Source organism: Myotis lucifugus, unplaced genomic scaffold (assembly GCF_000147115.1).
Source record: "Myotis lucifugus unplaced genomic scaffold, Myoluc2.0 scaffold_14, whole genome shotgun sequence".
Lineage (NCBI taxonomy): Eukaryota > Metazoa > Chordata > Mammalia > Chiroptera > Vespertilionidae > Myotis > Myotis lucifugus.
The window spans coordinates 10,571,082-10,586,660 of NW_005871062.1; the positions used below are offsets into that span (position 1 = coordinate 10,571,082).

Consider the following 15,579-nt stretch of genomic DNA (forward strand, 5'->3'; position numbering starts at 1 on the left):
CCCCGGGGGGGGGGAGGGGGGGGTGCATCAGATGAGTCTAACAGTGAATTTTTGCATTTCTATGGTCTAGAGCCTCATATGAAGTATATTGTGACATATTTATGCATTTCAGTCTTCTATTATGTTTTGAAACTTCATTTGCTATTTTTTCGTATCACTTCATATTATTTTTTTTAAAACAATTTCTTAGTGATTTCTTCCTCAGTACTTCAACTGTCCTTTTGTTTTTTTATTTTTCTCTTTCATGGATGCCGTGTTCTTTAGAAGTTTGATTAGACAAAGTTAATGGCCTTTTAGGCTTCCTCCACATGAATAGGAGTTTACTTTTTAAATAAGAAGAATTATATGTTGAGGTTGGGGAGAGGGTACATCAGGATTTGAGAGATGCTTAGGTGGGGCATGACCATAAAAAAGGTTGGGAACCACTGCTATAGAGGTACAAAATAGGCACAGGACCTCCAAGTTTACAGTCTAGTACAGCCGTGGGCAAACTACGGCCCGCGGATCGATCCGCCCGTTTGAAATGAATAAAACTAAAAAAAAAAGACCGTACCCTTTTATGTAATGATGTTTACTTTGAATTTATATTAGTTCACACAAATACTCCATCCATGCTTTTGTTCCGGCCCTCCGGTCCAGTTTAAGAACCCATTGTGGCCCCCGAGTCAAAAAGTCTGCCCACCCCTGGTCTAGTACCAGGCATAGACATCAGTTGTAGACACAAGGAACTCATCCACTATTGAAACTGCAGGTTTGGGGGTCTATTGAAACTGCAGGTTTGGGGGTGAATGGCCTAAGAGCCTCCAGGAAAGATGTCAATTGCCTTTCACAGGATTATCAAAGAATTATTGGATCACAAAAGGTAAACAGCCAAATCCAAATAAATATCTCATCCTATTCCACACTCCTACATTTTTTTTTCTAAAGGTTTCATTTTTCATTACTCCAAGTAACAAATGCTGATGGGAAAGGACAACTAACAAGTACATTTATTGGTTCCCAAGTCTAGAAAATTTTAGAAGCATATACACCCACCCCCCCAACGCAAATCAGAATCCTCACACAAACAGCAAGTCTGAGAGCCCATATCCTGTAAAAGGCAAGAGATTCTGAAAACGATCGCTTTCATAAGCACAGGTATTCAAAATGATGTCATCAACCCTTAACAGGATTATTATAGTTCATGGATTTTAACACCACTGAAATGGAGTTGTCTCAGTTATTATATTACAATTTCTTATGGTTATTTTTTTTTTTTAAAGATCTTTATTGATTTCAGAGAGGAAGAGAGAGGGAGAGATAGATAGAAAAATCGATGATGAAAATCATTGGTCTGCTGCCTCCTGCACTGGGGGATCCAGCCCACAACCCAAAAATGTGCCCTTGGCCGGAATCAAACCTAGGACTCGTCAGTCCACAGGCTCTATCCACTGAGCCAAACCAGCTAGGGAAGTATATTACATTTTAAAAATATGACCATGTCTTTTCTTTTCCTTAGCAGAGTATAAATACATCCTATAATCTATGGGCACCTTAGATTCAATGAAAATACAGTAGTTCAACATGCTTTTTCTTTTTTTAAACATAAATTATCCTGGTACATAATTATGTATGCTGAAAGAACAATTCCTTTCCATTCTAAGTCTCATTCCTCCAGGTTCCAGGTAGCTAAACTCTTCTGAAACTGCACTTTCCAACTTTCCACTACCACTAAATCCCACACCCAGCTTGCCTTTCCTATCTTCCCACCTTTCTACCTGCTAGTCAACAATTAACTTTCACACTAGGCAGCTTCAGCACCTTTCCAGGAAAGCATACCATCATGAACATTATCAGACACTCCTTTGCAACTTCACAGTGCTTAAAACACTCAATTTCAACCACTTTATTTCATGCTTTACTTCACACTGTTGTTTTTGTTAAGTCATTTTTCCTCTTTCAACTTGTCTTATTCACTGCTGTATTATCAATGCCTACTATGTAGTAAATGTTTTTGTTTCTTTAAACACTAGTTTAAAAAAATGAATGAAGGGGGGGGGAGGGCAATGGGGAGGAAAAAGGACCTATGTAATACTTTCAACAATATTTATTTAAAAAATAATAAATGACTAAATAAAAGAATGAATGAAAACAATCAAACAAGGGTCTAGGGCAGTGGTTCTCAATCTTCTGGCCCTTTAAAACAGTTCCTGCCCTAACCGGTTTGGCTCAGTGGATAGAGCATCGGCCTGCGGACTGAAAGGTCCCAGGTTCGATTCCAGTCAAGGGCATGTACCTTGGTTGCGGGCAACATCCCCAGTAGGGGGTGTGCAGGAGGCAGCTGATTGATGTTTCTCTCTGTCTCATCTATGTTTCTCTCTATCCCTCTCCCTTCCTCTCTGTAAAAAAATCAATAAAATATATTTTAAAAATAATAAATAAAAATAAAACAGTTCCTCATATTGTGACCCCCAACCATAAAATTATTTTCGTTGCTACTTCATAACTGTAATTTTGCTGTTATGAATCGTAATGTAAATATCTGATATGTAGGATGGTCTTAGGCGACCCCTGTGAAAGGGTCGTTCGACCGCCAAAGGGGTCGCGACCCACAGGTTGAGAACCGCTGGTCTAGGGTCTTAAGATTCCCATTCTCCAGCCTTGACCAGAACTCTAAGAGGAACTGGTCTGAGGGAGTACCAGCCTCTCTCAGATACTAACACAGCATTACCATCCATCCCCATTAACCCTATCCCACCAAAGGACCAGGAGAGGCTTCAGTGTCACCCCAAATAGCCCAAAAAGCACAGTGGGAAAAATCCTGAACACATCATCCCTGAAAGGCTCTCACTCACCATGCTTTTGCATAGGAGCCCCAGGATCTCCAGCAACAGAGAAGCAGCTTTGCCCAGGGGCCTCAGAGGTTTTGTAATCTCCCTATAAGAAAATTCAGTTGTTTTTGTTAAGCCCTCAACATACTACCCCAACCCTCCCTAAACATGGGCATCTTAGCCAACCACCCCTCCGTTCTCACCCCCCCTCCCTTTCTACCTCTCCCGAATTCCAGCTAAGGGAGCTCACCTGAACAGCTCCCCCATGGGTACTCCACCATCCTGCAGAATTGGCGTTACCAGTTCTGCTAGGTAGAGCCACACGTGGGGGATGTCAATTTCCATGTCTTCAGCCAATTCTAGGATTTCAAACAGCCTGCAAAGGGAATTCAAAATTAGGGCATTCTAGGAAAGAGGAGCCAGGTGCCTACCCTCCTGTTGGGGTAATAAGGCATGACTAAAGAATTGAACATGGAGGCCATCAGGAATATTTCCTAAATATGGGGCAATTATCTCAAGCTAAGGACACCTTCTTGTTCTTAGATGGCTCAACCCCCTACCCCTGACTAAAATGATGTTGACCAGGATGGTTGAGGAACCTACATTCTTCCCCAAGGTTCCACAGGTCCTACAAAGGAAGGGAATTTGTGGTTTTGTAAAAGTGGGAGGGTCACAGAAGTCGGTCATACCCTTGATAGTACTGAGCAGTGGAGAGGTGCCCAGCACAGAGCAGCTGGTGCAGCAGCTGTCCCATATGTTCACGTGCAATGGCACTGCGCTCCAGTGTGGACTCGATGCCATGCCGCACAAAGATGAAAAGCAGGGAGGGTGAGGCCAGCTCCTGCACACACTGCACTGCCTCCTGCAGGGGGCACAGGGTACAGGAGAAAGAGAGCAGTCAGAATCTGGTCTAGACTCTACAATGTATACCAGGCAGCACAGTCTCTGCCCACTCTACCATCACTCAGACCCCTTCCACTACCAACCTTCATGTCATTGAGATGGAGGTATTCCTCAATGATGGCCTTGGATTTCTTCTCCAGCTCCTCTTCTGATAGTGCAGCCTTAGGGGGACTCACAGGAGGCAAGGTGGCGTCTCGCTTCCCTGAGGGGTACAAAACAGATCAGAGACTCTTCAGTTCCAGTCTTTCCAGCAAACTGCAGCTCTGAAGACTGTCTAGGGACTAGACAGTCCCTAACCAGCCCACACCAATTCCCTTCCCTTCCTCTCTCAACCCCTTACCAGCATCCCGTCCACGGTCCCGTTCCTCTGAGAGGCTAGCTGCCTTGCGCAGCCCGTCAGGCTGGGAAGGCCGCTCTCTACTCCGTTCCTCCACTTCCTTGCTGAAGCTCCGCTTGGTGCCAGGTGTCCGAGAGCGATCTAGCCGGTCCCCACGATCACCTCCCCGCTCACTCCGCTCTAAGCGGTCTCCCCGGTCCCCAGCTTTCTCACCTCGTTCCCGGCTCAAGCTACTCCTGGAAGAAAGACAAGCACATGGTGTCTCACCTGTACTGCCCAGGAGTTCGCTCCTTTACCCAACATGCTGAGCAACCATCAGGCCTTGTTCCTGGCATCAGAAATATGTCCCATGCTCAGCCAGGGCCTCTCAGCATTACAGTTGTGTGAGGATTCCTATGGCAACAACCCAAACCCAATCATGGTATCCTCCATGTGCGTGAAAAACAGAGACCTAGGAAGCCTCACCTCTGGGCCACACGTCTGTTTTCTGTGCTTTCAGTAGGTGCTGCCTGTTGAAGGGCTGAGAAGCGATTCAAGGTACTAGTAGCTGATCGAGCAGCTTCTGATGCTGGGGAGGCAGTAAATGAAGATTAAGATATATTTTCTTACATCCTATCACCTACTTGCCAGTTTAGGACTCTTGGTCCTAGCCCCAACACTAAAGCATTTCAGTCCCTAGTCCCACCAAGTAGTCCACGGCTCCTGCATTACCTAACCACACTGTACTGAAAGCCCCACAGACAGGCAAGGAGACAAGCCTCCCATGCAGACAATGCTCTACCCTCAAGAGAGCTCATTACTAATCACCCAGCTCTTTACATTGGCCTCCCTACCTGCGTCAGAGGGCTTGGCTCCTGAGCCTCCACTGCTGCCCTTGCCCCAGCTCAATCGCCCTCCAGGTGCAAAGAGCTGGTTGTTAGAATCGATGGAGCCAGGCTGAGGAAGGAAAGGGGGTGAAGAGTCATAGGTCTGACCTGGCCAAAGCCCCCAGCCACACAGCCATCAACAGCCCAGACCAGGGGCCAGGCAAGCTTTTCCTGTAAAGGGCCAAATAGTAAATATTTCAGGCTTTGCAGCCACACAGTCTCTATTCTAACTACTCAACACTGCCGCTGTCACACAAGAGCAGTCGCAGAGAATAAAGGGAATGAACATGGTTGAGTTCCAATAAAACTATGAACAATGAAATGTAAATTTTACATAATTTCACATCACATAACAACATTCACTTTTTTTCGACCAGTAAAAACCATTTTAGCCTGGAGGATGCACAGAACAGGGAATGAACCTACCTAATTTGGTATGCATGTCAGTGTGCTGACCACAGAGTGGCCCAGACCAATGTGATCACATGTCCTAGGGTTGGCAGTCCTGTCTCTAGTAATCTAACCAGTTAGTCTAAGAGGAAAATTTCAGCTGTCACTTTCCCAACCTCAGAGAATGAGGGGACGTAGACCCAAATTGTGTTTAATGCCTACTTTGATCCCTCATTACCCTCCTATTACAAACATCACCCCCTCCAACATACACACCCCTACCTTCGTGATCTTGGTGAGTCGTGAGGTGTCAATAGGGCGGCTGCCCTTACTGATGGGGACTGTGTTCCAGCCACCACCATCATCTACAAGTGGAAGGCCACGGCCTGGAACAAAAAGGAGAGCGTACTGAAATAGTGAGTAAACAGCCCTGTCCACTTGAGCTGACCCCAGCCTCGCTTCCTCAGATCCTCAGTTCCATCATGGGGTATCAGTGGCCCAGACACGTGGCACTAACAAGAAGTCATCAGTGGAAAGCACAACCCCTCACATTGCCCCTCCTCAATTGTAGCCTCAAACTCACTGATAGGTGGGCCTGGAGGGCCACCCCGACGCTTGTCGCTGCCCTTGGCCATTAGCTGCTGCACTTTTATGTGCTCCCGATGCTCCTCCAACTCCGCCTCCTTATGGATCTGGTCAATGGTCTTGGGACCCTGATCCCCTCGGCGTGGCACCCAATTGCTCTGTGGGGACATGAAGCCACCCACAAGATAATTACATCAGAGAGGCCAGACAAAGCAGGCAGCAACTGGGGGCTATGGGGTCAGAGGCAGCAGATTAGTAGTGGGAAGGCGGGGACACACACCCGTCGCAGATCCAGCACGTCTTGCAGCATGAAGCGGATTCGGGATGAAGTCTTCTTTTCCTTAATTATTTTCTCCATCTGGTTGAAATATTGATCCATTCGGGGCTAGGGAGAAGCAGCAAAGAGATCAGGCCAGGAACTTCCGGCTACAGGCCCTTATCTCCATCACTGAGATTCAGTGGCCCAGACATGACAGCCCAACAGGGAGTTTATCAGTGGACAGTAGGCCCCACGTACTTCAGCTTGTCCCCTTCTACATCCCAGGACCCCTACCTTGGCTTTTTCAAAGTCTAGGTCTTTGCCAATGGTAGTGAGCAGACGGCAAAGGCATTCAAGGGACTCTTCGTCGTGGTTCTTAAGTAGTTTAACTACACAGTCATGCATTATTGCCTCTGTTAACATCTTCAGCTTGAACAACTCCCCAATAAACTTGATATTCCCTAAAGAGCGCCGCCGGGCTATATCTCGAGCCTCTTCCAGCTCTTCCTTCAGGCGTCCCCGTTCCTCTGCCTGGCAGTCATGAGACAGGGAACACATCAAAAAGATACCCAGCCACAAGGCTAAAACCCTCTCCTCCACCATCTGGATTTCTATACCCAGCAACAAGCACTCATGTCCTCAGGCAGAGAAACCCCCATACCACTATCCCCACCCCCAATTCTACAGCTAAGTAGCTTCTGAATAAGCAGTGGAATTGGTTGGTTTTCTCTCACCGTAGCAGCTTCATCCATCTCTTTTTGCTTCTTCTCAAAAACTTCATCATCATCTTTGTCTTTTTCAAACTCCTTCTGACATCGATTCAACAACAGTTTTCGAAAGTTTACAGTCACTGTTGGCTTTTCTGTAGTGGGCACTTTCAGCTGTATGTCAAAGAGATTGTCACATTCAGATTAGTCCAGGGCAGGGAAGACCCTCACAGCCTTTACCTAAAAGCCAGGAAGACCTTTAGCTCCGGCTCTGCCTCCTCTTGGCTGCCATCAACAGCACAGACTGGAGGAGAACCGAGAAGCTGGACTCAAGAAGTGGGAGGCCAGACCACATGATTTAGAAAATAGTGGAAACTAACCGCCATGAGGCAGCGGCACATGTTGGCATAGGCCACAGAGAAGTTGGGCTCTGAAATGGCCTTCTCAAAGATGAGGTCAATGACCCCTTTCAGGCGTTCCTCAGTGTCGATGGCCAGCTGCGTCACTTGCTTCATCAACTGCTGGAACATCTGGGGTGTCAGCTTATTCAGAATGGCGCGCACCCTGCGGAACAGGTCCTGGTGGGAGAAGGAATAGGATCCAGTGAGGTTCTCAGACAGAGGCCACTGGGAGGGATGGAAAAGGGTATGAGAATGGAAGAGGCTAGGGATAGGATGGACAGAAGTAAAATAAGCAAAGTTGGCTCAGCAAACCCTGAAGAGAAAGAATAGAGACCAAACAAAGGACTTGCCAGTACCTGGGTTTTGCTGCCATCAGCATCCTCTTCCCCTCGGTCCTTATCAGCTGCTGTCCGCTTGCTGCTGGGTTTCCAGGCCTTCTCTGCTTTGTTCAGTTTTATATCTTCGGTCATTAATACTGTAGCAATGATCTTGCGTGGCTCCTTTCGGGGGCCCTGCTGAGAGCGCCGGGGTCCCAGACCAGCCTGCTAAGCAAGGGATGAGGACAAGAGAAGATACAGTAGTCAGCACAACCTGACACCAGTACCACACATCTTCAGGGCAAACTTCTCATTCCCCAATGAGATACAGAAGGCCACGCATCCCCACTCCCCTTGCGCAACTGCCCATCTAGCTAGCCCCACTCACCGGCCCTCGGGGCAGCTCCCCACCTGGCCCACCCCTTGGGGGCCCACGGCTGCTGAGGGTTGGTCGGCCAAGGTTGGCAAAGGATGGAGTAAAGTCTGGGCCACAATTTATGCCTTGAAGTCTAGCAGGATCCAGTGGCCGCAGTGGTGTTTTATTGGCCTGTGAAAAGAACAGAGAAGGTATCAGAAACAGGCTAGGGCCACTGACTGCTCTTTCAGGACCTCGGGCTCCTCCCCATCCATCCAGCCAGTCAGTACAAACTTAGCTTCCCCTCAAGCCCACCAACCTTGTCCAATACCACATCACTGATATGAGGCAATCCCTCCGGCTTCTGCATACTGGCAAAGATGAACTGAAAGCCAAGCAGGAACTCACGGTCATAACGCTTTTTCTCCTCAAGGTTTAGAGGCTTCCACTGATCTGTAAGGAAGATACATGAACCAACCATACTGTCTCCTGGGGTCCTGATAAGAGTACTCGGCCCTCTCAACCCTTCCTTCAGCATACCTGACTTATATTCATACTTCTGTTCCCCAGGTTGGATATTCTCAGCATTGTGGATTTTGTCTTCCTTTGAGTCCCAGGTCTCATCTGGTTCCTCAGGTCGTGTGGGCACACTGCTGCTCTCAGGCTCTGGACAGGGGTTGTTGCCTACAGAAGGCTGATTTTCCACCTCCGGTACTCCTGGGTTTGCCTGGAACCATGGGGACATTCCGTTTGGTTGCAGTTCAGCCACTGTTCCATACCCAAACTCTGCCCTCTGCTACTATCTGCTTCCTTACCTCCTTGAAGGCATCCAGAAGGTCTCCTACAGCTTCCTTCTTATTGAGCTCCTTAATTTTCCGTCTCCTCTTTGGCACAGATACTGCCACTATATTTGGGGGGGGTGGGGGGGGGCGGGGAGAGAAGGAATGGGAATAACTTAAGAACTGCCCCTAACCCCTAGAGGGAAAAAGCAGTCACTGTGTAACATTTCCTCTTTCCATCACACCCTCTTAAAATACCTTAATCTAGTTTTTAGTTTCCATCACAGAGCTTCTGACCCAGACATAATAGCACAAATGGGAGATCAATAAATAGAAAGAACCACACCCTCCAGGCCTGACCCACCTCCACCATCCAGCCACATCTTACCTTGGGTGGCTGCTGCCGCCTCCAAATTCTGGGACAGGTGGGCTGGAACAGGGGTACTCTCTGGGGGAAGCAGTTCCTCTCCTCCCTTCTCACTCTCAGCTTCTCCAGGTTCTTCTTCTTCTTCCTCCTCCTCCTCCTCCTCCTCCATTTCCTCCTCTGGAGCAGGGGAAGTCACGGGAGGAGCCATAGCTGGAGTGGCAGAGAGGATGGTGCGGGGAACCACTGGTGCTGGAACCTCCTTGGCCTGCTCCTTTGGCTCACTGACTGGGCTCAAGTCCGCAGCTGGTGGTGAGGGGGCTCCATTGAGCAGTTCCTCAGGTTGGGCAGTTGGAGCAATAGGCATGGGGGATTCAGAGGGACAAGCGGGAGGAAGGAGAGGGGAAAGTTCTGGGTTTGAGGACTCTAGCTCTGGTTCTAGATCCTCAGATGGGACCGTGCCATTAGACTCAGGAAGAATTTCCACCTTGGGAGATGCCAGGGGGATGGAAACCTGGAGAGGACTGGAAGAGAACTCAGATTCCGGAATTGGTTTGCTAAGTGTCACTTCTACTTCCAGTATGGGTTCATCGAGGGGAGTGGGTTCTGGAGAGAGACAATATGGCTCCCCGGTTTCACGGGGCATGGGGGATGATTCTTCTACAGACATTTGTATTATCCCCGTTGTCATAGTGTCCCCAGGAATAGAGAGGACTGCAAGATTAGGCTCAGATCCTGGTTCCAAGATTGGGGGTGGTGATGGGGTCGGAGAAGGTGATGAAGGCTGCGATTCTGAAGGGCTATGCTCTGTGCCAGGCAGCCCCGGCCGGCCCCCAATGATTGCTCCCTGTGACCGGTCATCTGCACCACAGGAAGAAGAATGAGTAATTAAAGGCAAGTCTTTCTCTGTTGTTCCTCCACCTCCGCCTCCCAGCCAAGGCATTCCCAACCTAATGCTCCCTTCCCCCAGTCTTCTCCCACCTAAGCCTTTTCTCTTTTCACCCAAAACTCAACCCACACTCAAAATCCACTACCTGAAACTTAAGTCATTCTTCTCTGGCACCTGGTTCAAGCCACCACCCCAACTCCTTGTCATTTTATTTTATTTTCTACACCTCCTTGGCATTTTAAACTGTCGCACTCCTTTTCCCCGTAAAAGCTCTGCTCCACATGCTTACACACCTGGCCGGACAACAACAGCAACCTGGGGAGTCTCCCCATTAGCTTGAGGCTCCAGGCCGACTCCCGTCTGCAGGACACAAAATGTTACCAACTTTGCCCTAAAGAGTCCCACAACCCTCTTTACTAGAGCCATTTCTACTTTAGCTCTGCCTAGAAATCCAGGAAGCAGGGAAATAAATCCCTTAGTTGAAGGAAAAGACCACCGGACTTGGGAGTCCAGGGCAGAATAGCCATCCCAGCCATGGTCTTACTTAGCAGACATTACCTGGGGAGGAGTGGGTGTGGAGGCGGTTCGGGCCCCAGACATGATTTCCTCCGTGATATCCTTCCCTCCTTGGTTTGGATCTCGAATTCGGATCTGAGGAAAAAAAGCTACAGGATCAGTGGAAGGCAGGAGGAGCCCACCTCTCCACCCTGCCCCACACCTAAGACTCCAGGCCACCCCTCCACCCTCCCACTGGGAACAGGTGGGCGGGTGCCGGAAACCCTATGAGTTCTACTGTCAACCCATCCGGCTGCTCTTGTAGTCCCTGCCCTGGTCCCCACCCCTGAGACCCTTGACCTCACAGAGCAGCCCTGTACATCACAATGCTCCTCCCTCCCTCATCCCTGCCCCAATAGTCCCCAAGGCAGTGGCTGCACACCCTGGGGCCCAGGACCCCCATCTAGGACCCATTCGGCTCACTTGTGGCTAGCCGGCCTGATCGCTGGGGGCAGGGCCCAGATCCAGTGGGTGGAGCCAGGGTGACTCAGCGGCTTCCCCAGCCCTGGCACCCTATTCTGGGCACCACGCCCAGGGCTTGAGGATTGAGCAGAGGCGGAGGCCTCAAGAGCTTCCAGGACTAGGGGGTGGGGGTGGGGCCACAGAAAACTAACCATTTCTAAAGCAAGCCACCAGAAACCTAAAACCAAACATAGATCTTATGGACCCCAGAACCCAGGTCTCTCAGGAATTTCTCCACCAGCCACTTTAGTCTTCCCATGAGCTTCTTCTAAAGTAATCTTAGCAACATACAAAAAAACATGAGCACTTCACAGATCCCCATTCTTTGCCCATTTCAACTGAAGATCTCCTTCCTCAACTTCCTGCTCCCTGACCCACAATGCGCCTGACCTTGATTCTCCCTTTCCAACATGTCCGAGAGCCCCTTGTTGCTACTCACCGTTTTCCGCTCCCTCTTGGGAGCAATCTGGGGTGGCTGGTTCATCAAAACCGGGGTGGGGGCCACACCAGTGGGAAACTGCTGCACACCCTGGGCTGGGTAGTAGGTGCCAGCTTGGCGGGGGAGGGGGGAGACGACACAGGGAAAGGAAGAATGGTGGCAGCGTCAGGGCACAACCATATACAAATGCCTGTTTGAGTACCTCCCAACCCCAGAACTTCTCATCACCCACAGCCGGCCCCTTGCCCTGCCCCACCTTCCTCCCCAAGGGAATTAGGTGTCTATCAAAGCTGGGGAACCAGTCTGAGCTGCGTTTACAAGAATTCCTGACACTGGCACACACACCCCTTATAGGCAGGGACTCGTTCCCCATCATACACCAGCCACCAGGATTCTGTCTGTCCTTTTTCCACCTGGTAACATGCTGTACGTACCCCACCCCAGGCACCACGTACACATATACTCTGAGGGAGCAGCAACTACTTAACCTGAAACAGAATCAGGTCCTTGGCTGGGAATGAGAAAAAGATTTGCCAACCCTATCCACTCAACATGAGTCCAGTTCCAGTCTCCAGCCCTTTGCTCAGGAGCAAGGCAATAAAAAGTAAAATTATGAACCAGGCCCAGGATGAGGAAAAATTAATTCCTTAAAAGCAACGGTCTCCAAAGTGGGATACATTCTTTAATCTCATCCATAATCTCCACTTGTTTTTCACAAGCAACCTAAGTATTATTTGTTTAAATTATGCAAATGTATAAACAAAACAATAACATTAGAGGTACCTAATCAAAATTTTTCCTGATAGATGATCAAAAAACTCTGGAAACCACTGCCATAAAGAACAGACTAATCCTCTCCAAGAATATAAATGAACAACAGCCACAAAAACCTCCCAAATCCATGGCTCCCTGCACCCATGGAATGAGTATCACAGGAAATGTTTACTTACAAGCCCTCAAACTGGTGCCTGATCCAATACTCCTTGCGATGGGGAGACTCCAACTCACAGAAATAGGATAAAATTCCCCATCACCCACACATATCCCTACAACCTACTAACCCTATCATTTTTAGACCAAGAGACAAGCCTAGAAAGGGTATTAGGAATTAGTGAGTGTAGATGTCCCTTGTACTCAACTCTCACCTGATTCCCCCTCCCCTGCTTACCATAGGTCCCAAACTCTGTAGGGCTTGCACCCGGATAGAAACTTGGGGCTCCAGGCTGCACAGGATACTGCTGTGTCGGAACAACATATGTGGAACGCCCCTGGTGAGGGGGAAGGGAGAGGAGGAGGGGGAGAGAAGGAGTTGAGGAAGCTGAGTATCATATCAGACTACAAAGAGAATGTAGGGCAAGATAGGACAAGCCATTAAAACAAAAAGATAGGACAAGCCAACTCTGAGCAGTGACCAGAAAGAAGTCCTACCCTACGGAGAAGAGATGGGATTGGGGAGATGAGGGTTGGAGTACAAGATTCTGGCTTCCAGCCCCCAGCCTCCAGCCTCACCTGTCCAGGGATGTAGTAGGCCCCCTGGGAGGCTGAGTAGGAGATCTGGGAAGGGATCATCATTACTTGGGATCCAGCAGGGTAGACATGGGCAGCTGGGCCAGGGCGGGCGGGGGCTGCACTCTGCACTCGGGAAGCTGCACTGCTCGGGGGCTGGGCCCGGCTAGGGTAGAAGTGCTGTCAAGAGGGAGGAAGGCAGCTGATATTAGGAAGGGGCCACTCTGCAGTGTTTCTGGTCTGGAGAGAAGTACTAGGGCTATGGAGCATGGGGCCCAATCCTTCCAAGACCCACTGCACCAAATGATGGTTAAGTGGCCTCTTGTACCTACACATGCCCTCCACACTGAGGTATACACTTCGCACCCTGTGTATTTACTCCCTCACTGCCATGCATACTCATGTCACCTCCACCAGGCTACCCTTCTGCACAGGCTTCCTAACACCCAGATGCGTTATGCCTAACTAAAGCCTTTTAGGACAACATACTCCCAGCATGCACTGCTCCACCCTGAAGTACTGAGGAACTAACTAACATGCAAAGGTCACCCAGTTGCCAGGTATACAGTGCAAGATTTAGCCCCTAACATGCATCCGTCAGTCGCAGACTGAAAACCTAGACAGCAAATAAGTTCCCACCCTGAAGCCTCTAGTCCCTAGGCCTAGCCCCGGACTAGGACAGAGGGTAAGGGTGAGACCAGGAGGAGGTCCAGAATTAGCAAAGGGGTATTACCTGCAGAGACCTGAATCCTCCCTGAGAGCACATGGGGACAGGAAAGAAGAGCATTATCCCCAAGGTGATGGGGGAGGGGGGGGAGGAAGTAGGACAAGAATCCTCCCACTTAGTGAGGAAGAATTTAGGGAACACAGAAAGGCAAGAAGCAGCTGGAGCAGCTGGAGTGTTTATCTTGCCGTAGTCCAAAGAGAAAGAAGGGAAGGGGAATGGAGCAATGGCAGCCTCCCAGTAAAAGGAGGAAATAGGAAAGGAGTTGGCAGCAGGGCCCAAAGTACTGCCCCCAATTCTCATGGCACCAGGACCCCTAGTAATGTCACCCCCACCAACTACATACTCCCCAAAGGGCCGTAAGTAATCACCAGTGCAAAGTGCAGAGTCGCATGAAAGAACAGAGCAACTGTCAGGAAACTGGGGCAGGTACAGGCCCTCCATAGCTTCCATCCAGGCCCAAGCTGGCTTAAGCTTTCCACAGCTCCCACCCAGGCCCCCTACTCCCATCCCCACAGCCCCTCACCTGACGGGGCTGAGAAGGCGTGTTCATTTGTGTCGCTTGTGGCGTACTGAACACCACCGGTGCTGTCTGCCCCGGGGGAAACGCTGGCTGAAGGGGGAGACCAGAGTTCAGCAAGAGGGGAAACCCGGGTGGGGCAGAAACCCAAGCTGGTGAAGTAAGGGGGGCAGATCTGGGGCGAGAGCCTCAGCAGTCCACATACCCCCTCTCCATGACAGCCCCCGGGAACAGCCAGGAGCCCTGTCTCAATTTGGCAGCAGAAAACTGCACTTTGCCCTGACACAGATGGGGGTGGGAAAATCCAGAGGGTTTGGAACCTGTTCCTGACCCGCCGCCTGATCTCCCCCACCCCCACCCGAGTCTCGGCTCATTCCTTCCTAATTACCTGTGGGAGTCCAGGGGATGGGGCGGGTGGGGGGCCTGTGGGCTGTGGAGCTTTGTTCATTTCATTTGGTCCACATCAGGGTCCCCCCAACACCTGTTGGGAAAGAGTGGAGCTCGGAAAGGGGAAGGGACCCAAGCTGAAGGCAAATGGAGTGGGGGAGGGGGGAGGCAAGGGCTAGGTCCCACACGGAGCCCCCCGAGACGCAAGGGGGTGAAGGAGCAGGCAAGAGACAGCTGATGCCCCCACCAACACGTTGTCAACCTGCATCACCTCCAACCACCCCCCTGACCTGCTCAAACAGCACCCTCACTCACCCGCTCGGTTAAGAATAAGTCCACGGTGCGGCCTACAGGTTCTGGGCATCCGAGGGCCTGGGGTTGGGAGGTGAGGGGTATCAACCTGGCTCCGCGGGGCCCAAGACCAACCAGACCGGAAATTCCAGGTCTCGCTGGCACCAGGCTCCCGGATCATAAACGGAGCTAGCAGCTTCGGCCGTGGTGTCCCCACCCCCCACCTGGGGACACCGGGTTCCGGGCCTGGCCCAGGGGCACACAGGCACGCCTGCCGCGGGTGGCCACGGGGGCACCCGCGCGGGGCCAGAGGCGAAGCCCGCCGCCGCCCAGGAGTGGAAGCCAGGAAGGGCGGGAGTCGGGCAGTAAAAGGCCAGGCGGGCGGCGGCCGAAGAGGAGCCGGTTTCAAGCGAGGGTCGGCCTGGAGGGCGGGCGGGCGGGGCCGGGGGCTCCTCCCTGCCCACCGCCGTCGCCTCCCTCCCCTGCGCCCTCCCTGCGCAGAGCCGACCAGTGCCAAAGAACAACGTGTCACTTCCCGGCGGCCGGGCCGCAAAGGGGGGAGGGGGCGGCGGGCCGGGAGCCGCGGTGCCTGCGCCGGCGGGGCCTCCTCGGGTCACACCGCGGCGGGACTTCGTGGCCGGTGAACCCGACGCCCTCCCAGGCCGCAGGGACCGCATATTCTGGCCCCGCGTATTCGCCCACCCCCACCCTGCCGCCGGGCCGGCCAGGCCGG

General features: G+C 51.0%; 1 protein-coding gene and 2 non-coding genes across 3 annotated transcripts in view; all 3 read right to left on the reverse strand.

Annotated features, from left to right (window-relative positions):
* Nucleotides 1-15,116, reverse strand: part of EIF4G1 (eukaryotic translation initiation factor 4 gamma 1) — an 18,378-nt gene extending 3,262 nt beyond the window's left edge. The window contains exons 1-27 of the mRNA XM_023750509.1: nt 14,871-15,116; nt 14,557-14,649; nt 14,175-14,261; nt 12,928-13,104; nt 12,587-12,686; nt 11,419-11,531; nt 10,521-10,613; nt 10,256-10,322; nt 9,098-9,934; nt 8,746-8,834; nt 8,471-8,657; nt 8,250-8,383; nt 7,964-8,122; nt 7,615-7,803; nt 7,238-7,435; nt 6,885-7,031; nt 6,445-6,681; nt 6,172-6,276; nt 5,890-6,049; nt 5,589-5,692; nt 4,884-4,986; nt 4,516-4,618; nt 4,054-4,286; nt 3,797-3,915; nt 3,500-3,672; nt 3,061-3,186; nt 2,767-2,916 (exon numbers count right to left, since the gene is read on the reverse strand). Coding sequence (XP_023606277.1) covers nt 2,767-2,916; nt 3,061-3,186; nt 3,500-3,672; nt 3,797-3,915; nt 4,054-4,286; nt 4,516-4,618; nt 4,884-4,986; nt 5,589-5,692; nt 5,890-6,049; nt 6,172-6,276; nt 6,445-6,681; nt 6,885-7,031; nt 7,238-7,435; nt 7,615-7,803; nt 7,964-8,122; nt 8,250-8,383; nt 8,471-8,657; nt 8,746-8,834; nt 9,098-9,934; nt 10,256-10,322; nt 10,521-10,613; nt 11,419-11,531; nt 12,587-12,686; nt 12,928-13,104; nt 14,175-14,261; nt 14,557-14,616 — 4,250 coding nt within the window. The 5' untranslated portion in view covers nt 14,617-14,649; nt 14,871-15,116. The remainder of the gene's footprint in view (nt 1-2,766; nt 2,917-3,060; nt 3,187-3,499; nt 3,673-3,796; nt 3,916-4,053; nt 4,287-4,515; nt 4,619-4,883; nt 4,987-5,588; nt 5,693-5,889; nt 6,050-6,171; nt 6,277-6,444; nt 6,682-6,884; nt 7,032-7,237; nt 7,436-7,614; nt 7,804-7,963; nt 8,123-8,249; nt 8,384-8,470; nt 8,658-8,745; nt 8,835-9,097; nt 9,935-10,255; nt 10,323-10,520; nt 10,614-11,418; nt 11,532-12,586; nt 12,687-12,927; nt 13,105-14,174; nt 14,262-14,556; nt 14,650-14,870) is intronic.
* Nucleotides 5,766-5,841, reverse strand: LOC111825145. The gene has a single exon (XR_002828265.1). It is a non-coding gene; the product is annotated as a small nucleolar RNA SNORD66 (small nucleolar RNA).
* On the reverse strand, nt 6,312-6,392 carry LOC111825146. The gene has a single exon (XR_002828266.1). It is a non-coding gene; the product is annotated as a small nucleolar RNA SNORD66 (small nucleolar RNA).
* Nucleotides 15,117-15,579: the final 463 nt, after the last annotated feature.